Source organism: Protobothrops mucrosquamatus, unplaced genomic scaffold (genome assembly GCF_001527695.2).
Source record: "Protobothrops mucrosquamatus isolate PMUCROS unplaced genomic scaffold, P.Mucros_1.0 scaffold_64, whole genome shotgun sequence".
NCBI classification, from domain to species: Eukaryota; Metazoa; Chordata; class Lepidosauria; order Squamata; family Viperidae; genus Protobothrops; species Protobothrops mucrosquamatus.
Window position 1 is genome coordinate 127263 of NW_015386140.1, and position 25343 is coordinate 152605.

Consider the following 25343-nt stretch of genomic DNA (forward strand, 5'->3'; position numbering starts at 1 on the left):
GAATCATGTAAAAACTTTATTCACATTATAATTATAAATGAGAATTTGAAACACACCAGATTCTTTATAAAACGATATAAAAACCAAACTGTGCAATCAATCTTTTTGAATACTGGCAACAAAATTCTTAAAGACTCACCTGGCATAGCTATAAAAAAGCAAATCCTTACATGCAAGAGTAAGGAAGTTTTGATGTTCCAGATTGTTGCTAAGTTACAACTTTCAACAGTTCCAACCAGTATGACGAATCATATGGGATGCTGGAATTGTTATTCACCAGCATCTGGTCTCTGCTTCTCTACTTTTGCCACCATATGAAAATTATTGCATAATAATTTTGGATAATTCCAAAAATGTACGCAGTAAATTGATTTTAGTGAACAATCCAATGGATTCTTCAGGCACTTCCTACAGAATGGATGCTTTCTTGTATTTCAGAATCAGACTCCACTCTGTCATTTCTAGAAAGGTCAGACTGTTGTAGATTTTTATCTTCCGCAGTAAAGCCCATGGTGTAAGAAAGTTTTTTTGAGGAAACTTTACTACTTTCAATGGTAGGAGCACCAAATTTGTTACTAAGCATATTGATAATGGGTTCAGAGACAGATAGTCGAGCAGTTAGTAGTTGCCTCATAGAGGAATCCCGTGCTTCCAATTCTAGAGGTTGGCTGTTCTTCTCAGATGCTGCCTGGATGTGTTTTGATTCATGATCTTCTATTCGCCAACTATCTATTTTAGCTTCAATGTCTTGCCACAAGCTTTGCTGGGATGGACCAACACCCTGAAGATCTTGAGTTTTTGCTGTCGCAGGTAGGTCACTATTTACTGCTTGACATGAATCAAAGTCCTTCTGGAAAGTGAGAGGATTCAGAAAAGCAGTAGAGCCAGCATTCTAGGAAGAACAATAAAACAATTAAAAATGACTCTCTGAAATAATATTGTATTTTTAAGTGTAATCTATTTGCAAACCTAGCAGATATTTTGGCAGGAAATTCCACTGATAAGTATGTCATGATACACAGACTATTGCTGTTTGCTGCATAAATTAAAAAGAAAATTAAACACAACAAATAGCTAGGAAGTGCAGAAAACATGCAAATCTATCACAAAACCTTCCAAATGTGTAGTTAATAATTGCTTCCAATATCTTCCTTTTTGTGTGATGGTTCAGCCACAGTTAGCTATGCTGCTAATGGCATATGCTACCATCAGTCACAAGGATGACAATTCCTATAAACTGAATAAGTCATTTCACAATTTAACAGTGCCACTTCATATGTCTGAACTATTTGTTCAACACAGATTCAAAAGACTGAAATACTACCACAACTCAGTTCAATTAGGATGTGAACCAGTTCATTCCATGGTTCCTCTATTTCAGAACTATCGCAGTGTAAAGATGTAAAGATAAAATATAACATAGAAGCATTTTGAGGCCTTGCCATTTCTGTTTTTTAGAGTTAAAAACATAAAGCACAGCACACATTACTTAATTATATTTGATAATACAGGATATATATTCATTATATGATGTATTACATTTAGAAGATTTTGTAATTTCTTTTTCAAAATGTTGTATAATGCCAATGGGCCTCTCATTAGTAGGTATTTTGAGAAACTGAATGAAGTCACTCTATGTAAAGTGCTTGGAACACAAATTCTTGTGCTAAATGTTTAAATAGTTGTCAGTGGTAGCCACAAATTATGAGGAAATGACCCAGGCCAATTGGTGGGCTTCCAGCGAGCACCATGCATCTTCAACTTGCTGCACAGTAATGCAACAAATTATAAAAGGACAGAGAGTATGTTCTAATTTCTCTCTGTGAGCCCATAAAAGGCTAGTTAAAAATTACTAAGAGAATTATTTGAATACATATCATAGAAATGCTAGTAATAATAACAATGATGATATTTGGTACATTGTGCTTCAGGTATCTGTTGGTCTATTTTAAAATCCCCCAAGATGTTCATAAGAGTTTTTTTCAAATATGCGGTCTCAGTAGCTTTTGTTAATAGTAAAGTTAAACTTTCTACATAAATTCCAGTGCATAAGTTTTATCATGGCAGTGCTTTTAATAATTTTGCTGTACTCATTAATGAGAATATCTATGGCTTCATTTTTGAACTTATACAGTAATACAGACCAATAGACACCTGAATCAAAGACAGCAATCTTCAGCATCATCATGATCAAAAAGAATAAAATGTGGTCCACAGAGTTAACAATACGAGGAAACAATAAAATTGACAAAACATTGAAAAAATGTATTATAAAAAGACAAGAAACCCCCACACATGTACACATATTATCCTCCCACTTGAACATTGATTAATACATTACTACAATATGGGTTTCCCACTCTTGCGAAACAGGCCTAGAAAAGTTTGATAATTGGAGCTCTTGAACCCATGCCATTTTCTATTTCTTAAAGTAAATTACAGGGAGTCCGTAACTTACAACCATTCATTTAGTGACCGTTCAAAGTTACAACAGCACTGAAAAGAGTGACTTATGACCATTTTTCACACTTATGACCGTTGCAGCATCCCCATGGTCACATGATCAAATCTGGATGCTTGGTAAGTGGTTCACATTTATGATAGCTGCAGTGCCCTTTTGCAACAGTCTAAAGAGCAAAGTCAATGGGGAAGCCAAATTCCCTTAACTGCCATGTTACTAACTTAACAACTGCAATAATTCACTTAACAACTGTGACAAGAAAGGTTGCAAAATGGGGCAAAACTCACTTAACAACTATCTCACTTAGCGAAAGAAATTCTGGGCTCAATTGTAGTCATAAGTCAAGAACTGCCTATAACTGGAATTATATTGGAATTGGTGGTCTCTAAATCAATCAACCAAGTTATAAAATTAACAGATTCACTAAATATTTGGAAATTTTAAAATTTAATGGGACTTTACACCATTGACTTTGCAAAAAAAAAATGCTTAAAATTTCCTACATACTATGAATTCTACGCTCTTAGTTAGAACCCAAATAATCAGAATACAACATAGTTGAAAGACTATGATCTTCACTGAATCAATACAGAAATTGTTATTTCTATTATTTTCATTATTTACAAGGCTGTTCAAAAGTAGCAGAGGAAAGATAGAAATCCAAGAGAACTCTGTGAAAATTCTGTAGGTACAAACAAACGAACAGTTTTTTAAAAAAATACAAATAATATGTATTTTGGGCAGTGAGTTAACAAGCTTACTTTAAAATTCTGCATGTGTTCTTGCCTTTCTTCTTCAAATGACTTCTCACTTTCTATCACAGTTGGCTTTGTAGTAGAAGTCATTTGAGGATGATGTAATACGCCAAAATCTGACTGATCTATACCAGCCATTGTTGCAAGCTGCCCAAGACTGCAAAATATGAAAATATGACAAATGCACTTAAAAATAGTGAAACTATAAATTTTTAATTTAAAAAACTAAATTTATATAACTAAGCTCTGAAATGGTAGAAGAAACTAAATTACTAGAGAATAGACAGAAAAGGCAGGAGATTGAAATCCAAAGGACCCAAACCCCTCCCAAATACCAGCCATGCTTCAAAATTATAAGAAAATTTACATCATCTGCAGATATATTTTAAATGTATCACAACTGGAAGAAAAATAAATACAATAAAAACTCCAGAAAAAATATTTGTTCTGCCCAGCTTTAAAACCAGCGGAAAAAACCTTCAACAAATCAGTTTTTGCTTTTCAAGAATGATTAGCTAATTTTGATATTTTAATAGATGAAGCATTGCTATTCTTTAAACCTGTTATACACAGATATATAGCATCAAGGATCATTCAAAAGGCAATCAATGGCCTCTCTTACCCAGCATCTTTAAGAAGATCTAAAAAAGCATGAAACTTTTGGAAAGAATTCTCAATGCTACCAAGCACTCCTTCGTCTTCTAATATTATGCTGGCTACTGACTGTGCATGGACAACTTCTGAGAGAGAGCAATTTAGATTCCGCAACTGAGTGTTTTCCAATTCCAACTATAATAAATAATGAAACAAAATTGTATTAATACTCCAAATACCTCTTCTTCAATAAAGATTTTTGGAATGAAATGCTATCATTTCCTTCAGATGCTTCCCTTCCTTTCTGGTGTCCCAGATCAAAGATGAAATAAGAAACAACACATTTGAAGGCAGTAATAAAGAAATGGAGCAATGATGGCCAGATAAATAAATAAATATTCATCAATTAGGTTACGAATTCATCTGCAAGTTGAAATTCCATCAAGAAAAGGACAAAGAGAGATCAAAACTAGTGTTGTGCTACTTCTCATTGGAGGAAGAAAAATGTTTTTGCTACTATGGTATCAAAATTATGCAGCTTATCAGAAATCACCTGGTGCATTATGAAAACTTTAAAATGCCCATTTGTTTATACAGATTATCAGTCCCTGAAACCAAATATACCTAGATACTATATTAAAAGGGGGAATGGAGAAAAATCAAAGGAGGGGGTATCCCAGGAGATATTATATGGTGTATCTGACAACTCAGTGACTATATAATGTGTATGTTCCTGTAGATTTCGTATTTGGCTATCATGCCAAGTAAACTTAGGCTCTTTCCAGTTCTTATCCCAGCAATATTACATAGCATGGAAATTAACTTTTTTATAAAGTGGAGTTCTTCAAACACTTTGAAGAAAAATATTATATCCTATTGCATGTTGGTATTCAAGAAAGAAAATGATTGCTACCTCCATTATCCGTTCTTCAGCAATCATTCTTGCTTTTCGTTCTTCTTTTAGTCTTAAGTAACATTCTTCATACTCCATCTGTCAAAAAGCAGACTATGCTAATCTATGATTTTAATCATAATTTGTTGAATACGCTATATTATGCAAACTAAAACCAAAAGCATACATTAAAAGGTAGTGTTAATTGTGAACCAGTTATCTCAGAAAAAAAAGAAGCTCAGTGGTAAAGTCCATATGCTTTACCTGTACAGAGATCCCAGGTGCAACCTTGAAAAATATTTGAAGTATTGGGGTAAAAAGTCCCAAACCTAGGAGAATGACTGTCAACAGATAAAATTAAATCGATCAATAACTTAATAAAAGGTAATTTTAAAGACTATGAGTGTATATTTAAATATCAATACATAGATTCTAAAAGGGATATGCATAAACAAGAGAGACTACAGGATCAGAAATTTCACCAAAATGACAAAAGCAAGGCTGCACCCTGCCAGTTTTATTTATACATGTGATGTTCTAGAACAGAGGTCCCTAACCTATGGGCTGCGGCCCACTACCGGGCTGCAGCCTCTTGGCCACTGAGCTGCATGAATGGCTGGCCAGTGCACGTGCACGTGTGCTCACCCCACCTTGCGCTGGCACTAGCCGAGCCATGATCCTCTCACTGGCGCTAGCAGCCCCATTTGCGGAGCGTGCATGCTCACGGCCCCGTTCACTTGCCCACACACGCAGCCACATTTGCATGTGTGTACATGTGCACATAAAGGTGCCTGCCCCTCCCTTTCCCACCGGGCCACCAACCCAGAAAGGTTGGGGACCCGTTATAGAAAGCATATAAAAAGGGTGTCGATAAAACAATGCTGGTCTCAACACATGCCTCCATGGATACCTTTATAGTCCCCGCTTAATGTCCGTTCATTCCGCAACTATTCAAAGTTTTAATGGTTTATGAGTGGTCCTCAAGAGTTCCAGCTATAGCAGAGCCTCCATATTAACAAAATTCAGGTCCACCCATATTTACAACTGTCTTTTGACCACCTGCTTACACACTGCTGCCAGCTGTCCCCACCATCTGGTTCTGCCCATATTGCACGCCACTACTGTACTGGGAGTCTTCTTCTGTGCCACTTTTTTTTTTTTTTGCACAAGCGGAGCTGCAGCCTCCATTCATGCCCCACCCAGGCCCTCTTTCATGAAAGAAGCCTGGGTGCACCAGTGTGAAAAAAGGTTTTGGATGAGTCATGAGCAGAGACCCTGGCTGGGACTCGAAATGGAAACCCTGATGTATTGTGAATGGAGGTCCTGGGCAGGGTATGAATGAAGAACCTTGGAGGGGCACAAAAGAAACCCACTGCATGGTGCAAAAGAAGGTGACAGAAAAGAAAGCTTCCGTTGGTACAGTATACAGTAGATGCAATGGCTACACTCCGATGCCACAGTTTAAATGTTTTACAATTCTCAAGTATGTTTTGTTTTGATCTAGAAACAAGTAAAGAATTATTGTTGATGCACATCATTGCACACCTCTGGTTTTAAAGATTTGGAATACTGTTTTTATAGAAAAAATATTCTAAATTGCAATTCCCACATTATGCACTCAATATATACCATGGCCAACAAGGTATGCAAAGAATATTCAGTAACATGTCAAGGTTTCCTATCCCTAATATAAGCTCTCTATTCCTAATACAGCTAATACGTTAAAAGATTGACTAGTATGACCACTTACTGCTTTTCTCCTTTCTGCATTTTCTCTGCACACCACTCAAGTATATTCTTTAATGGAGCCTGATTTTCAGATATATCCATTTTGTCAATTCCCCAACCAAGATTTAGCAATAAATCTCAGTTTTGATACTTCACAATGTATCTTGACTGCTCCACTGCTAGATCTGGTACAAGAGTCACTTATACAACTTGCCTAGATAAAAATATTTAATATAGGCAAGAATAAAGCCATACACAATCACTGAACGCATACTGCCTGTCAGAAAATGTATAATTATGGGATTTAAACGTACAGCTTTTTCCTCCTACATTTCTGAATTAATACTGGGTGCAGCACATGATGGCCTTAAACCCAAACAACTTTCTGTTAACATAGTATCCATCTTTGGTTTAGGAACTGTTTATTCTTGCCTTGACCCTCACACTCTCCAATATTCTTGAATTTCATGTGTCATGAGGGTTTCTATAACCTGTCTTAGTTTCTGGTGAGATAGAGATTCTTTGTGCATGGTTCTTAATACAGTAAGGAACAGTAGACCAGTGTACATGTTTCCCTTATTTAGTCACACACAGGTAACATGGAATACGTTTTCTCACTAGTTTGTTACACTGGCCAACTGTTGTGTTGATTACTATATCTCACCATCTAAAGATGATCCAACCTTTAAAGTTATTCTTATACTACATGTTATTTCCAAATGGTAGCATAGATTAAGTTAAAATTAATGATTTACTATTCATTTTAAACACCTGTTCTGCTTTTTTTCTTCTTGGTTCTTAATTCATTTAAGAAATACAGGTAGTCCTCAAGTTATGAATGCAATGGAGCCTGCAGCTGTAAATGGAGGCCTGGAAGCATGCATGCGTCCCTTCCAGCCTGTTATCGGCAGGGAAGGCTTTTTGCAAAAATTGCAAAAGGCTTTGCAAATGGAGAGAAGGCTTCAAAGTTTCAGCCCTTACCTGCATTTGCAAAGCCTTTTGTCGCAGTTCTCCACCAAGCCTCCGTTTGCAGAGAATAGCCTAAAGTACTGTAAGATTATACGAGATTAGTAGGGTGAGATCTCGGTACTTTAGGCCTCCATTCTCTGCGAATGCACAGAAGGCCTGGAGCAGCCAAGAAAGCGAAGGATCTCTTGATCTTCGCAAGGTGAATATCCACAGGCCTAGTGCCTAGGGAGACCCGGGGGGGGGGGGGGGGGAATAGCCAGGGTGCATGTTGCAGTGCCACTGCGGTCATTCGTAGGGGTGAACGACTGCCATGGTGCGGCAACATTCATAATTTCAGGACTTTTTCGTAAACACTAAGGGGTGTTTATCGTATAATTTCGAATGTTCACTAAGGGAACAATCGTAACTCGGGGATTTCCTGTACCTTCTTTTGACAGAGATTGGAAATCTATCTATGTCGGGATGACTTTGAAGAAAGAGGGAAGGGATGCTGCCTAGGAATCAATCAGACAAGAGGGACAAGATCCCCCAGTGGCTTAATGTTCAGAGAGAGAGACTTAGGAAGGACCCGATCAAGCAGTTAAAATTGACAGTGGGAAGTCTGTACCTTCAGACTTGCAAGATTCTGCTGTAGCCTTACAGTGTAGCCTTACAATAAAGTAAAATTAGTTCATCTGGTCCTAGTTTCTGTCTGGTCCACCTGGGACATCTGACACCTATCTTGCAAGTCTCCTACTCTCTTCCAAAGACAGGAATTTCAAGAATGATCTCTGATCCTCCAGGTGTACCGCTAACAGCTAAGCATCTGGCAGCTGGGTTTTTATAACACTAACAAGTAGATGTACAGATGACTTACTTACAGAATGTGAAATGCCATGATACACTTAACACAGCCACTGGGAGGCTCCTCCCCCCCATCTGTCTCTCTGTCTCTCTCTTTCCTAGGCAACATCTCTTTCACTTTTCTCCTCAAAAGGTTGTACACAAGTTCCATTACAATGGGTTTTGACAGTTTGGGGGGGGGGCAAATAATCATGTCTCCTTGCCTAGCAATTAGGCAGTACTTACATGTGTATTCTTTATTTCATTTAAAATGCCACAGGAAAGAAAACTGCCCCTATTCCAAATTGTGTAACTTTATCATCCCTCACCAAGATTAAATGAAATGAAGCTATCAATCCTTATTAAACATCTACACCTCATTTAAGAGCTGTATTTGTTAAAAAAGGATACTGCAATCTTATTATGGATAATTTCCATAATATTACTATTAGTAATTGTTTGTAAATTGTTACGCCAAACTTGATTGCATAACCATACCTGTAACTGATGCCACTGTTTTAAATTGGTTAATTTGGGGGATTCTATGGTATTCTTTCTGCAAATCACATTGTCCATGGCACCCTCTGTCTCAGTTTCAGATGCAGAAGCACTTTCTACAGTCACTGTCACAGGAATACCTGTCTGAGTAGATAAAGCAAGTATAACTATATTAGTTCTAATTCTAATAGTTCCACTTTGTAAATAAATTAATCATATTTGGTAATATTGGCAAAGTTGACAGCAAGTCAACTGTCAAAATTATGTAACATTATGAAATGCTCTTCAAAAAAATCAATTATAAAAGTTTAATTTGTTGATTAGAATTAATTTTACCTGTATCTGCAATGGAAATTCACGGGTACTTTTTGCAGATGAAGCCCTAAAATAAGAAAAATGTTTTTAAAAGATTTAAAAACAAAATACATTTGCAATATCCAAAGATTTAAGTCTATCAATACAATAAACCCTATTTTATCAGAAGAATTTGATCATGGATATATCTCAATACCTATAAATTAGCCTCTAACCTTTAGTATCACCATCCTATGTACTATATGTATCCCCACTCCCCAAGAATAATTTATTTTCTTTTCCCACATTTACATACATACATGCATATATTCATACATATATAACTTAACACTTTCAGTACACATTACCTATGATGCTTTGCACGTTCAGCAGTACGCCAGGGCAGGAAGCCATGTGTCCCTGGGGGTAATGGCTTTGGAGCATAGTTGTCTTGATCCCATGAAGTTGTCTTACTGGAACTGGGTGATTTTTTTGATGAAAATCCTGAACCAAGCAAAAGAAAGAACACTTTCAAATAACCCACATAAACAAGTGTTGAATTTTTAGATTATAAAATATGAATGGCATTGAGTTTCTACTGTAAACCCAATTGTCTTAAAAAGTTATTCAATCTACCAAGAAACTATTTCATTCCACAAACTCTAGATTTAATATTCAACAATTGGAAGCTACCCCCATGTAATTATAGCTGTAGAAATGATATAATTATCTTCTTGAAATCCAATTCTTCCAAGTGACCCAAATTATAACCAATTTGAATATTAAAGTAATTTATATAATAAACTGTCTATGGACCTTATTTTTCATGCATCCTGTATATTGCAAAAGAAAAGGATATTTTTTTTCTTTTTTTTATTATTAAACTTGTATGCCACCCGTCTCGCCAATATTACTCTATGTGGCTTACAGACATACAATTAAGATACACTGTAAAATATTAAAACACCGAGGAACAACTAACATCAAGTAACATCACACCTTATAGCAACTCTAAACAATATTTTATCTAGAGTCTAACAAATGTTATTAGAATAACAATTTTTCTAACAAATTTTCCAACTAAAATTATTATGATGAAAGGGTGGAATACTTCATCAGTGTTTCGTTTTCATTTCATTCACTTCAATTTTTTCATTAATTTTTTATTTCAGCTTCATTTTTTGCCATCAAAGACTAATATGACCTTCATCTACATGTCTTAAATACAGCTGCAGTATACATTATAGCCACTACAACATGGTAATGTGATTCTAAACTCCCAATAAAAATAAGGCATGTACATGTTTTCAGCCTATCCTATTATAATCAGGATGTGCAAAATGCTTCATTTCAAACTTTTTCAGGTGTGAAACTTCATGAAGTGGGACGTTTCAAGCATTCTGCAAATAATGAGCTTGAAACACTCTCTTTGGTGCTCAGGACAATAGTTTCACATTTGGTAGTTACAATACAATAATATGTAGAATTACAGAAGAAATATGTTTAATTAGTTTCATGCCAAAGTGAATATAGGATTGCAGTTTTAGCTCCAAAAATTTCATTTTGTATGCTTACCTCTGTGTCTCCAAATTACTGAAGTGAAAGCATAAAAAATAGCCAAACAAGAAAAATCAACCAAGAAAACATAGTCTAGATACCTTTCCATTTATAACATGAAATTTCAGTGACTAACTTACTAAGACTTCTTGAATGAAGCTAATACCGTGTTTCCCCGAAAGTAAGGCCTACCCCGAAAATAAGCCCTAACTTGATTTTGGGGGATGGGCCTAATATAAGCCCTACCCCGAAAATAAGTTCTAGTTTGGGGGTGAGGCGCACATCTAAAAATCAAGCTAAGGCAGGGGTGGATTGAATCCATAGCTCGGTTCTCAGCTGCAGAGGCCTTCCGGAAAGGCCTCTGACTGCAAAATGCAGGGCCGGAGCTCCATTCTTGGTTGAAGAATGAAGCTGCTCCTCCGGCCACAGAAGAAGTGGGGCAACTGGGCAGGGCTGCCGGTGCCGCCGCTGCGAGTTGAGTAGAAAGACACCCCCCCAAAATAAGATATGGTGGCTCTTTTGGAGGCAAAATAAAAATAAGACCCGGTCTTATTTTCGAGGAAACACGGGAACAAACTAAGTCAAGCAACTCAGTACTCTCAATAGAGAGCAAAGCAAGGCTTATTTTTCCTTTGTACATTTGAATCAAGCTTGTCTTATAAACTGATAATTTGAAATTAGAAAACCCAGATACACATACAGAATAAAAACTATATTTATTCATGTTTATCAATGTATACAGAAGCTTGGGCTTCAGAACAATATTGGAATGCTTCTGTTATCAGACAAAAAGCTGAATTTAATATACATGTAATTCAACATTCATCCAAACTATGTTAAAATGGAACATTTTATAAAATTCTTAATTAAGAATGGTAGCATTTCAGACTCTCAGAATCATTTGCAGTTGGTGAGGACAATGATACCATCCCAAGAAAACACGTAGCTGCTTTAAAAAGTTATCCACAAATATGATATTCAGACTCCTACATACTTTGAACTTCCTTTTTGGAATTCATTCTGAAATGCCACCGAGATCTAGTCTTCAGTTTAACAGACAGCTTCACCTACGCTACAGAATGGAAAGGTCAGAGCCAGATAGAACAAAAACATATTTGGACTTACTTCCAAGTAAATTATACTGAGGGGAAGAAATAGCATAGTAGTGATATAAAATAAGTTATATTTTACCTACATTTCCAGAAATAGCCAAGAATATTAATAGGCTTTGAGAATCCTTGGTAAATTGAGTTAAGCAAGCATTCACTGCACATTTGAAATCTAGTCAAATTTGTTAGCCTCATGAAAGTATAATTTCCTTACTGTATAAATGTATGAGTATAACAGCCTATAACTGGATTGTTTGTTCCTATCTAGCATATATGAAAAATATTCATAGTTCTGTTCAGGTTGGCCACAATTATCATATGAAAGAACAAAATATAAATTTAAGCACTTTAAATCAGAGGTCCCAACCTTTTGGGCACCAGGGACCAGTTTCCTGGAGAAAAGTTTTCCTGCGGACCAGAGGAGGCATGGTTTTGTGTGCTGCCTGCATCCCACAGATGGGGCTTTACTTGTTTGTACAGACCGGTTGCTAGCATGACGCAGCCCAGTACTGGTCTACGGATGGGGAGTTGGGCCCCCCTACTTTAAATGACATTTTCTAAATTTTGGACCTTTAAAAATACACTAGTTCTCTTGGCTGTTGGGATAGTTTTGTACCTTCACAGAAAGATATGACAGCTGACTTTTTATTTGGTTAAAACACACTGACTAATGAGATTAAGCATAACACAATTAGATCATGTTTTCTTGTGATTTCCAAATGTTAAAAGATCAGGTAATCAAATTACCTGTATCAAATAATTATTGTCAGTTTATTTGGGTGTTCATTAAGAATCTTCTCACAATTTGTTTAATTTCACTGTTTTTAAACTTTTATAAATGTATAAAAGAATAAGAACACTGGTAATGTTACCTACTTTAATAATAAAATATCTGCCAATAAACAACCAAGCTCAGAGAGCACTAAGGACTCCACAGTTCAAGTATTCTCTTCTATTGATATAAGAGAATAGCAACTTGCTGAAAAAGAATTTATATATCAACTTATACAAAAAGAAGTAAAATAATTACCAATACGTATGGTAGCTTTTCCTTTCCTGCCATTTCCCAAGACAACTGTTCTTTTTTTGGGTTTGTTTTTAACATCTTTTGAAAGAGGAGAAGGAAGCCACTTGTACTAGAATAGCAGGGGGAAAAACAGCAGTTATTTTGGTTTAGTAGTAGTTGCTTCAAACTATAAGTAACATGCAGTTATACATACTAACTTAAGAAGCTAGCACTAATTAAAAATATTTTGAATATATACCTTAGTGTTTCACTAAATACACTGCAATTCTTTTATGTTCAGTTAAGTAAATAGCCAATCACTGAAAATATTACTTTCATACTATGGATTTAATCTGTAGGATTCCACAGGTTTCCTACAGCACCAATATTATATAAATCTACATTGAAACCAATGGATGACATCATGTTGTGCTTTAGGACTGGAACAACAGATTCCCAATCTTGAGTTACAGACTGAAAAATTGCTAACTAGATAACAGAATTAATATTGGTGGAAAATGCTCAGGATCTGTGCAAAATTTATTTGAATAGAATAACGGTCTTAAGCAGATCATGAAAAATGCACATTTGAACAAACTAAAAAATAAAGTTCTTATACAGATGGTCCTCGTTTAACAGCCATTCACAGTTACAATAGACCCCCCCAAAGATACTTACAACCCAATTTTGAAGTTACAATAGTCTTACTTCCACCCCGCAATCATATGATTACATATAGTTGCTTGGCATCTGGCTTGCCTTTATAGATGTTTGCAGTGTCCCGTGATGTGATTGCGTCACATGACTGCAATTTTCAATGTTTTCTGCCTTTACTTCCCCTTTCTGACAAAGAATGCTCAGTAGATACAACAGATTTGTTTAATAACTGCTGCAAAAAGGTAGTAAAATCGGGCAGTCTCATGGTGACACACTTACAGTAATGACTGCAACAAGTTACAACCTTAATTCTGGCTCAATTATGATCAGAAATTGAGGACTATCTGTAAGAGTTCCATTGTAAAAAACATAGGGGAACCTACAACAATTTAAACAAGAGCAAAGGCTAGCAGAAACATGTTGCATTATTTTCTGTTCATTACGTTATTAATCACTGAAGAATATTTAGCTTATACCTCCAAGTTAGTGTCCTTGGCATTCATGAGAACCTTTTCAATTATTTTCTTCATTAATGCATGATCTACAAAGATAGAATAATAAAATATTAATACTTGCATCATATGCTTCCAAAAAAGACAGAAGAAAATCCTTATGTGACTTATCAATCATTGTTTTTTTTCTGTTCTTAGTTACAACTAAGTTACAAGAACAGAGCCTACCCACCATGATTGCAAGTCATGATGGTTGTTAAACAAGGCACCTACTTGAATACCTCCCTTAATGATCCCCACCCTTCTCCCCAATACAGCATTAAGCAGAGTATGGGGTGTGCAGGAGTAGGAGAGGCCCTCCCCCTCTCCCTAAAGACCCAATGCTCTACTTCTCATCCCTCAGCATCCCTGCAGGCCACATGGCACTGTCCCAGGCACTATTTTTAGAGTAGCCATAACTCACTGCAGCTGCTGAAAAAATGGTGCCAATTTCTGGAACAGAGCCACATGGCCTAGAAATATTTAGGGGCAGAGTGGCCTGCTCTCCTTCCCCAATACAAGTTCCAGAGCTCTACAAAAGGTAAGTGAACAATTGGTGATGGGAGGGTGGAGAGAAAGTTGTGAGACATGATGGAGTAAAAAGCAGGCCCAAGGCCTGCAGGAACCCAGAGGGCAGGTTGAGAAGAGATATTATAGGTGAAGGGGCCACTGCGGCATCCCTGAGTTAATGGTAAAGGCAAATTTTGTTCATGTGACCATGGGGCACTTCAGAGGCCATAACTTTTTTTGAAACTCTGTAAATACCTTTGCATGGTCTAGTGTAATGTAACAGCTTTTCACTTAGTGTAATCGCTAAGTGACCAGTCATAAGTCAAGGACTACCTGTATTATTGTGAGGGAACTATTCATACATAAATAGTTGTTATATATTTTAGATTCAAAATGTAACATATTAATGCATTTTTCTTTCCTTGGATTTCAAAAGTTACTAGTCTTTAAACAATAATGCAAGAAAAAAATAAGCCATATTTACTGCTGTCAGTGGTTTTGTACTAAACAAAACTCCAGGGTTCATTAAGGTAATGTTTGTTTATTCTACTCTCGTTATTAAATGTTTATTTCCTACTTTTTTTCTTTTAGGTAGAATATCATGCATATACTTGAGTTCAATGTTGTTCTGGCTATCTAAGTAAAAGGGCTTAACCAATGTATTGGTTTTGAACCAATTTTTCACAGCCAATTATGATGACAATCAGTTCTTACTGTCAGAAAACAGTATAATATAGCATAAATGTATTGTGACAGACAAGTCAGATGTGGGCTCCTCGTATATTTCTACTGATAGATATGCAGCATATGAAGGTTAGAAACATATAATGTTGACTGCAATTCCTCAAATCAAATATTATCTTCTCCCAGGATTGCACTGTAGCCTAATGATCTTGGAAATGATTCAGGTGAAATTACGCATTACAGACAGGTGCTAAAAAGCATCTTTGCATTTGGCTTCTAAGTCTAAAACATTGTACAGCCCTACCGAAGCCAGCAATAGAAATCCATAAGAAAGCACCTTGGGAGAAAAGATTTGGAAGCCTAACAAGAATGGGTTAAAAGTAGTAATCGTGCTTCTTCAACCCTGTTTAAATTATGACTCCCTACTAAATTTTCTGCTATGTTTGGCATTATCTTTTTCTATGCATATTTGAAGTCATCCTTTGATGTTGCTTTTCAAAAAGGTAAGTTATAAACTATGCCCTGATTTTTCTTATACTGAAATTGAAGGAAAATGTAAAGGGAAAAAAAGGGTGTACAAAACTAAAAATATGTTTGTTCTGAACAAACCATTGTTCTAAAGGAACTGCAGCTTGGCAGAACTAGACAAACTAAAAGCTAAGAGGAACCCACAGTAAATGGTGTGGGTATAGTAAGTTTAGGATGCATTTCTCCTTCTTTCCTTCTTCTCCACACAACCCATGCATTGTTCCTTTCCCCCAACCCCATATTCTCAATACCTTCCCTTATCAAACCAACTTCCCCTTAGTTCCCCTCCCCTCCCCATTACCAATGTGGAAGTGAGGTACTGTATATCCCATAAATCTCTCTATCCCCCATCATTCCAATTCCCCTTTTTTGTTGCCACTGGTAATGTCTATACATGCAATTGCCAAGGAAATTCTCACTTGACTTTTTCCTTCTTTTCCCCAATCACTTCTCTCCAAAACAAAAGTTTTAGATGTTCTGAGACTAAATGGTACAGAATGGTTTTCTGAGAAGATCAGAAATGTGCCAGACAACCCAAAACCAACTGTGCATGAAACTGTTTATGCATGGAATGATTTGCACATCTCCATGGAAATGACATTCTCTTATAATAAATAAAATGCTGTAAACTCCAGATAAAATGGAATTTCAACTTTAATCCTTTTAAACCTTTAGAAAAAAGAAAAAGAAGCAGACATACCTACTAATGGGTTTTTTCTGATGTCCAGAACCACCAACGTTGTGTTAGTTTTAAATGCATCCAAAAGTGATTTTGCCCCCTCACTGCTAATTCCACATTGCTGCAAATCAAGTGCTTGAATAATAGAGAGCTGACATTAACACACCACATGGTCTATGAATACTTAAGCACAATGCTTACAAAGACAAATAGATTTCTGACATCAAGACAAAATAATTATAATTCAAAGAAAAAAATTACTTTAATACTATAATCTGCAGTCTCAAGCACCTTGATAACAATTTGCCAGTTTCATGGTGGTGTGACTTTCACATAGCATTGTTTGACAATAGTTTTCTGATTAAGTTTATTTAAGGCTCTCTTAAGATTGATAATTCACTCTTTATAATAATACAAGCCAAAATGGTCAGTATTGACATATGGATTTTATGATGGTGCATTGGTTAAAGCACACTGACAAGAACTCACTATATGTTTCCATTTCATGAACAATAGAAACACAACTTTTCTTCATAGTAATTTCTCCAAATGTAGTGAAAGAACAGGTGCTAAACAGCACACTAGAACTGCAAGCACATCAAGCACTACTGATGTGCTTGAAGCTCTGGTGGTTTTTTTTAGCATCTGTTAAGTTAGCAACTTGTAACACTGGAGACATTACTTTCCATTCATGTCTTGTAACAGTACATAAATCCACTATGTGCATAACCAATTTTTTTGAAAAAAAATTCCTTTAGACGTATAGTCTTCAACACATAACACATATATTACTTGGGAACAAATTCTTTAGAATTCAGTATTTTATATAGTCTTTAAAAAAAATAAGAAATTAGAAAATGCCGTAATTGTGTTGAGCCACATTTGAAAAAGCAGTCCACACAAATCTGAGAGCTAGGACATGTCATTAAAAAGTGATAAAAATTAAGGATACAATAAACTCAAACTGTATTTAAAAATATTAGATCTTTAAATAACAATTTGATATTTTAAAAATTGAATTACTGATCAGTAAAACAAAAATAAATAAACACATTCAGAGCTAAATCTCCAATACATACCTTTTAGCCACAGATCTTCTGCAAGGCAATCAGCTAAAACAGCAGCTCCTCGATCACCAATAAGTGTATTGCAGTTAAGAGTGATGCGCCTCAAGCCAGCCATACAATCAAAATCGGGTCTCCTATAGCGAAGACTTTCAACCCAAGCTTCACCATGTCTTTTCATTGCCTGATGCTGTAAAAGACCATATAAAAATTAATTAGCTTTTTGGAAAAAATAAAAATGGAACTAAAAAATGATAATTATTAAAAAGACATAAAATATTTTATTTCAAATTCATTATTTCCTGAGAACACAAGGAATGTTATCCTGTTATGAACTTGAGAAATATAAATGGATGTTTGTAAGTACATTCACAAACTATGCAACCTATACTACATCCTCAGAAGAAAGTATAATTTGGCTAATAGCCTCATTGACAAAAAAAGAGTACAGCATCAGATTATATTGTCAGCATAAATATTTTATTTATTAAAATTATTTTGTTGCCTAGAGATAAATGTTACAATTCTAAATACCTTAAACCAACTCTTCCCAACCCAGTATCCTTCATATTTTTAGGATTGTTTGAATGTATCTCATTATAATTATTGTTCAAAATGACTGAAATGAGTGATGAGTGTAGCCTGAAACAGAAAGGATGGGAAAACCTGCTGAAATTTAAGCATGCAGATAGAACAAAATTCAGCATATCTACAAACAAACCAATCTTAAAACATATGGCATAGAAACGAAGACGAGTTCAAAGGGCAAGACAAACAAGCAAATAAAAAAATCTGAAGATTTAAGAATCGTTGTAACAATTGGAAACAGACTCCACATTATGCCCAGATTCACTGCTGTTTAAAAATTTCTAACCTTTTGAAAGATTCTTTAGGGAAGTTACAATACATTCAAATTTATGAACTACAGAAAAGAGTGTTAAGTAGTACACTACATTTCTTAAACATTTTGAAACAACTACAACCCACAAACATTTTAAGACAGAGAAATTATTAGCATTATCTTCACAAATTAAAAGCAAGTAGAAATAGCATCACTCCAATAGTACAGGTGGTCCTTGACTTACAACCGTTCATTTAACAACAAAGTTACAATGGCCTCGGAAGTAACCTTTCTTGAAGTTACAACATACTATCATGTACTTGGCATTCAGGGACTTGGCAACCAGTTCACATTTACAATGGTCACATGATCATAATTTGCAACCTCTCTAGCCAGCTTCCAACAAGCAGTCAATTGGGGAAGATGGATTCAATTAATGATCTCATGATTCACTTAACAACCATGTGATTCAATTTACAACCACAGTAAAAATGGTTGTAAAATTTAGTTATCACATGATGACTCACTTTACAACCATACTAACTTACCATGTAAATTCTAGTCCTAACTCCAGTTGTAAGTCATGGACTACCTGTAATCAAACTTCAAATGAATTTTATACAAAGTTGTTTTACTTTCAGGATGCTGGCCGTGTGTTCTGTTCCTCGCCAGGTTAAACTGCATCCTGTAAAATCTATAGATTTGATGCAAGCTGAATTCTTCACACTCTGACAAATTACTGAAAACAAACAAACTCCATTATTCATCTTAAATGTATTTTTTAAATAGTAAAAGTACAGTACTTCACTTAAAGGCTCTACCGGTTCACTTTTGCTGATGGAACATTCTTCTATCACTGAGAGAGAAGCTCCCTCCTCCAGTATCCCCACCCATCCCTTTAACATCTAGTCTGGAAGGATGGGTGTGGAACAAGTGAGAAGAAAGTATTTCTACATATAAACATTATATTTGGCTTCCATTTATAATCTCAGATTTAGCTGCTTGCTCACATTTCACATCATATAGCAAATTGGAATTTTAAAAGCCCTATTGTACAGCAACTTTTGCTCTTGTATATAAAAATGAATTTGATTTATATGACCTACATATGCCAGACAACAAGCATATCATGCAATATGGGGGACTAAGCATCACTTCTACATACAGCAGACATGTCAAACACAAGGCCCGGGGGCCGGATGCGGCCTGCGAAGTGGTTTCATATGGCCCGCGAGCCATCCTGAAAAGAGTGAGGGAATGGCCCCCGCTGCCTTGGCCAGGCCAGCCGGGAGCCAATGTACAATTTTGTGGTGGCCATCTAGGCTGAAACGCATTCAGTCTTAGCTCCACAAAGCCGTCTGGAAACAGTGAGGAACCAGCCCCTGCCGCGTCAGCCCCGCCCCCTGGGTGCATGCTGGGGAGGTATCACCCTTTGTGAGGAATGAAGAAATGCACCATCACCTGGAAGTGACCAGCAAATGGCCCTTGCCTACTTCACATATCCGGCTTGAGGGGCTCTGAGGGAGGGGTTTCGGCAGGCAGCAGGACGCTCTCCTCACGGCGCCGAGAGGCTGAGCCGGGCGGCGCAAATCCAAAAAGAAACACGAGGCCGCCCAGCTCCCAGCCTGCCCGGTTTCAGCAGGCAGTGGGGCGCCCTCCTCACAGCGGTAAGAGCTGAGCTGGGTGGCGCGAATCTGATGAGAAATGCAATGCTGCCTAGCCCCCAGCCTGTCCAGTTTCAGCAGGCAGCAAGGTGCAAAGTTGGCGAGCTTCGCACCGCCCGGCTCAACCTCTCGGCGCTGTGAGGAGAGTGCCCCGCTGCCTGCCGAAACCACGCCCACCAAGTAGGCCACACCCACTCCATTCACACTCACCCAGTAGGCTGCACCCACCCTGGCCACACCCACCCAGCCTCGCGAGGGAACCGCAATGCTGATGCGGCCCTCAATGAAATTGAGTTTGACACCCCTGACATACAGCATGTCTTTTTTTTTATTCCATACATGATAACATTTCTCCATCCCTTAAAAAATTAGTATATAGCAGTTACACAGATGCATATGGCAAATATGGGTGCCAAATCTGTTACTAAAATTAAGCTTATGACTAAATAGAAGCGTTTACAAACAAGACAAAAATCAACTGATCAAACTCTATTTGCCTAGGAAAAATTGATCTCAAGAGTATGGTTCAAATCATACAAACTTAGGTATAGACAGCAAATTTACTGCTTTAGACATACCTTCTATAATAGGAAGAAAATAGTGAGATTGGTGAATATCTAACAGTACTGATAGATTTTGTATGTATGATAACTATCCCCTTAATACCTCTAAATGTGCAAGGGGTTAATATCTGAAAAATATTATATAGAAATTAAGATAGCATCAACCACTAGCAAGATACTGTCAAAGAAACAGTTATTCCCTGCATATTGGTTTACTATCTATCCCAATCTTTACTATTTGAACCAATATAATATTTGAATTAATAACTACCAACAGATAGTGATGTAAAATGTTACCAAAAGGCTGGGTTTTTTTCATAAATATGTAAAATGCCTTATCCTGCCAATAAAATAAAACAAGATTTAAAAAGGGTTCAATTAAATGTACCTTATAGGTTTGTAATAGTTAATACAGTTGCCTGGCTAGCAGGTGGCCATGCAAACTGAACAAATAAATAACACACCGAACAAATATATGGGATTACCCCAAACAGGATTTTTGAGAACAGCAGTGTTTTAGGCATATTTTTTTCTTTAGAAAAAGAAAGACTTACTTTCCAAACCTCCATCACCTATTGGTGAGTGGGCTAAAGATAGTCTCTTTAAAGATGATGTATCAGCCAACCCCTTCAGAAAAAAACAGAATATTAATATTTTTTAAAACAAATACATCTTAAGATCAAAAATATATTGCAATGTAATATTCTTACTTTTGTCAATAATATTAAGTCCTTTTCCCTCAAAAGCAACCCATGTAGTTCTAGATTTCCCAGGGCCTTTGATACAATCAGACACCCTTTGATAGCTTTACACAATTGTCCAGTTAAGTCTTTGGATCGAATTGCTGGAATTCTTCTTCTTATACCTGTTCCCTGTTTTTCAAGACCTAGCAAACAAGAATAGCTTAATTATCAGTAAACAAAAAATAAATAGACATAAGAACAGCTTTAATGTTAAATACACAATGTGTGTCAAAAGACAACTATTCATATAGTATATTAACTATGTGCCACCTATTAACTTTATAATTAGATCGGATATCCTCTGCTTTGGATAATGCAAATTAAGCAAAGTAGAAGTCAAAGACATTGTTCTCCCTCTTTAGATAATGTAAAGACTAAGAACAAATTCTAGCTGAAATGTTGAATACGGAAATGATGCAGTTACAAAACAAATTCAATTAGAAAATGAAAAACAAAAGAAATAACCACATTCTTAGCTCAACTTTATTTTTTTTAAACAAAACAAGATGATGCTTATAATGTAGCCTATTTGAGAAAAAAGCCTTGTTAAATTCTACAGTTCTGATAAAAAGATTTTCTGTAAGCTTTAAGGACAGAATAGCATAATGAATGGATAATTACCTGAGTCCCCAGGACCCTGATGGTGACAGCTCTTTATCAAAATAGAAGTTAACGTCTTGTTATGTCTGACTGCACGGAGAAGAGGTATCCAATCAGCAGCTTTAATACGATCCGCATTGATATCAAGAATATTATAAAGTTTTTTGGCTTTCACAGATGTTAAAGGGGCACAGCCTTCTAGAGCACAGAGCTGCTCATAATGAGCATAAAAATCCATACTGCACTGTCTCCTTACTTTGACAGAATCAATCATTTTCAGTTACGTACTGAGTTATGATCCAAAGCTAAGAAATGAAAAAAACATGAATTTTTTGTTAACACCATCTAACCAATTAAAATTTATAAAATTTATAGCTCTTCTACGCCTCTTTTTTCTTTCAAGATCAAACCCCAGACTGTAAAGAGGGCTTAGTTTCCAATGCTACCTTCCTGCAGAAGTCAATATACATTCTTCCTTGTCAATGACAGATTTAATACAGCTAATCTCAATGGATAGCTAAAATAAAGGCAAGAGAGAATACAAGTACAGGATCCATTACCAATTTTTTGGGGGGGAAATCCTACAAACATTTAACGGGTTCATGACTCTTTTATTTTTAAATACAATAATTTAATGAATAGGTATACATATATAAAAGACATTTTACAAAACTACTGTCCTAAATATTCCATCTTTTAAAAACTAATGATTTTAAAGGATAAGCTAAAATGATATATGGAAAAGTGACTTCTGAATGCAATAGAAATGGTAAAATGTCTTCTGTTCGAACAGGGGGTTGGACTAGATGAGTTTCCAACTCTGTAATTCTATGAAGAGTTTTTGTGTACTTAGTTTTGGTATAATGGATCATTTTTAGAAATTTAGCCTGAAAAGTTACAAATACATCCAGGAACTAATCATTTTGGAGGATTACAACTGGAGACTAAGTAAATAGTTTCTTAGATTAGATCACTCCGTGAATAAATTCTGTATTACCATAAATATACATACTTTAAAGGCCAGAAGCCCATCCTCTGAAACTTGCAGCACAGTTTTAGAATTTCTGTATTTAACTGATCAATTATGTTTTCTTTTTGCAGATTTTTATAGTATAATTTTAGAACTTTATTATGACTATGATTATTGATTTTGAAGTATTATCAATACTATGATATACCTCTATTTTCTTCTGTTAATTCATTTGATATTTAAATGAAAAATTAAATCTTTTCCATTAGTTTGGAAGCAGCCAATAAAGCAAATATTCAAGTTTTCCTGGCTTCACCATCAACAAACAACTTCTCACTTTAAAGCTGTCTCCACATCCTTAGATGCACTACTTCTTTCTAAAAATTATAGTATTCTCATTTATCTCTTTTAAAGAAAACAAAATCCAGGATGAAAAGGAATTAAGCCAAGTAGTAAGAAACAAAATCCAGAGAACCAACAGGAATTATATACCATGGAATATTGAAACAAACTAAGAAGGAAATATAATGCTGAAGGTACACAACTGCAAGAAAACACTAGAACAGAGGTCCCCAACCCCCGATACCAGGAACATAGTTTGTTGGGAACTGGGCCATGCAAGAGCCAGGTGAGCAGATGAAGCTGCATTTGTGCAAGTGGCACATGTGCACACAAATCCATCCTCTCTTTACCCCCCTCCTCCTCAATCTGCAGAGTCAGAAAGATTGGGGATTGCTGCACTAGAAGATGCTAACATTAAATAATTATTACAGAATTCACCATTATAAAAAACCAACCACTATTACAAAATATAAATTAATGCCTTCTATTTTGAAACAGGCCTGCCTGTAACCTTGTAATTTTGACAATCAAACTTACTAAAAAATTTATTATGCTTATTTTAAAAATAAATTTTTAGGCAATCCTGTTTTTTGAATTAGAAATATTAAATCTTAATTTCATTCATTAGCTAGAAACTTAAAAACTGTTGGTGTATATATGTTTTCAAAGCAACCAGACCACCTGTCCAATCAGATAATGTTGCCAAGATTATGGAAGAACTGGTATCTGAGTTTGATTCCTCTCTCTTTCCTGACTCCCATTTATTTTGCTTTAGCTTTGAATCCATTCCACCCTGCAGACAGAATCATCCAATTTTTAACTGCTACAGAGTATTTAGTCATTTTTAGGAACTGTTCTGGCTAATACCAAGAATAAATTTTTACTTCTTTCCCAGGCAATTGTCTGTGGAAGTTCTCAGTCATCCAGGTCATAGTTGTCTCAAAGGGGCTTCTTCAAAAGGCAACGGGACTGTTTTTTCCACGATGAAGAAAAAGACATTTCTCTTTTCAACCAAGAAGCTTCAACTCATTCTTCAATTCATGAAGCCTCTTGGATGAGAAGCAAAACATCTTCTTCAAGGAAAAAACAATCCAGTTGCCTTTTGAAAAAGTACCTTTGAGGTTCCCAGGCAATTCTGCAACATAAAATAAAGATTAGACTAGCAGATCACAATCTTTCCTTTTATATGGAACACTTTATTATCAAAAAGTTTTGAGAACTACATATAGTAAGAGTATACAACAGTGTTTGGAACCACCAAGAACATCAGTGCCCCCTCACAGTGTACATGAGGCCAAATAAATTTATATTAAAGCTATTCCTATTAAATGGCAGAGACTACACGAGATCACCAAATTTCATAAAGAAAAATGCCACATGGCCATCATTATATTTTTCAATATTATTTTGCACCATTTATGCATGAATGGTACAAAATGTATCTTTTTCATTTATTGCATATTTTAATACCATGTCCGTTTTAGAAGTGACATGCTTTTTATACATCCTATTATTTAGCTTAGTGGAAACTTAATAATCAAGCTTTTCCAGCAAAATCATTTTGATAACAAAAACAATTGCCCATGCCGACAATGCCCACAATGCATATTTGGCAGCACCCACAGACTGAGATAAATCCTTGTTTCTTATCCCTACGTGCAAATACCTATTGCTATGTATAAGAATGTCGCCCATCCACCATCCACTCCAGTGACATTTAAAAGCCGGGACTAAAAGAAATCTCTTAGCAAATTTATATATACTGGACGTGGCTTTGCACGGCGTGCAAGCAATAACCATTTAAAAAAATTAAAACAGCCAGAAAAACAACCGAACGCAGATTAAACACCCACTTCGTCTGCCTTTGGGGATTCAGCGCTGTGTACAACCCAGGACCTCTTTCCACTCACCTTCCTATTTATTTTAGACTCACCACGCGCATATCCAAAATTATTACGCCCAAAAGTCGGTCGTTCACTTCAGAAAAATCAACAGCTCAGTGGGAAACAAACCAGTTGTTGTTGTTGGGGGGGGGGGGGAAGCTTCATTTGTTCAACTTCTGCCTATCCCACCACTAGGCACCACAGAAAAAGGGGGAAAAGATTGATATGGCCTGACAAGAAATAGAGAAAGCGAAGCAAGAAAGCGAAGTCCACACCCACACACAAAGACCCTCACCTGCCCCGCGCGCTCGGCCCCGCCCCCTCCTCGCGCTCCTCTCCTGCTAACCGTTTCCTTGGTTTCCCAACCGTCTTTCCACACAAACGTCCCCCACGTGACCCCATCAGCGCGCTCCCTTATTGGCCACCGCTCACGCAGCGA

General features: G+C 36.3%; 1 protein-coding gene across 1 annotated transcript; it reads right to left on the reverse strand.

The window, feature by feature from the left end:
• On the reverse strand, nt 1–25046 carry CEP78 (centrosomal protein 78). Its single transcript, XM_015812611.1, has 16 exons — nt 24932–25046; nt 21731–22014; nt 21077–21252; nt 20921–20993; nt 18775–18878; nt 17314–17488; nt 16256–16369; nt 13819–13883; nt 12710–12815; nt 9382–9517; nt 9056–9101; nt 8720–8863; nt 4724–4801; nt 3839–4005; nt 3223–3373; nt 1–892 (listed from the first exon to the last, which is right to left on the reverse strand). The coding sequence occupies exons 2-16, from the start codon at nt 21981–21983 to the stop codon at nt 398–400; spliced, it is 2283 nt and encodes a 760-aa protein (XP_015668097.1). The 5' UTR covers nt 21984–22014; nt 24932–25046; the 3' UTR covers nt 1–397.
• Nucleotides 25047–25343: the final 297 nt, after the last annotated feature.

Bases quoted from the DNA above. Each gene is read 5' to 3' on its own strand.
- CEP78 (XM_015812611.1), bottom strand. From the start codon at position 21,983: ATGATTGATTCTGTCAAAGTAAGGAGACAGTGCAGTATGGATTTTTAT. The intron at 12,816-13,818 runs GTATAAGCTAAA...CTGCTATTCTAG, and splicing joins CCAAGGACACTAACTTGGAG to TACAAGTGGCTTCCTTCTCC. The intron at 9,518-12,709 runs GTAATTATTTTA...TGCTTGGTTCAG, and splicing joins AAAAGCTACCATACGTATTG to GATTTTCATCAAAAAAATCA.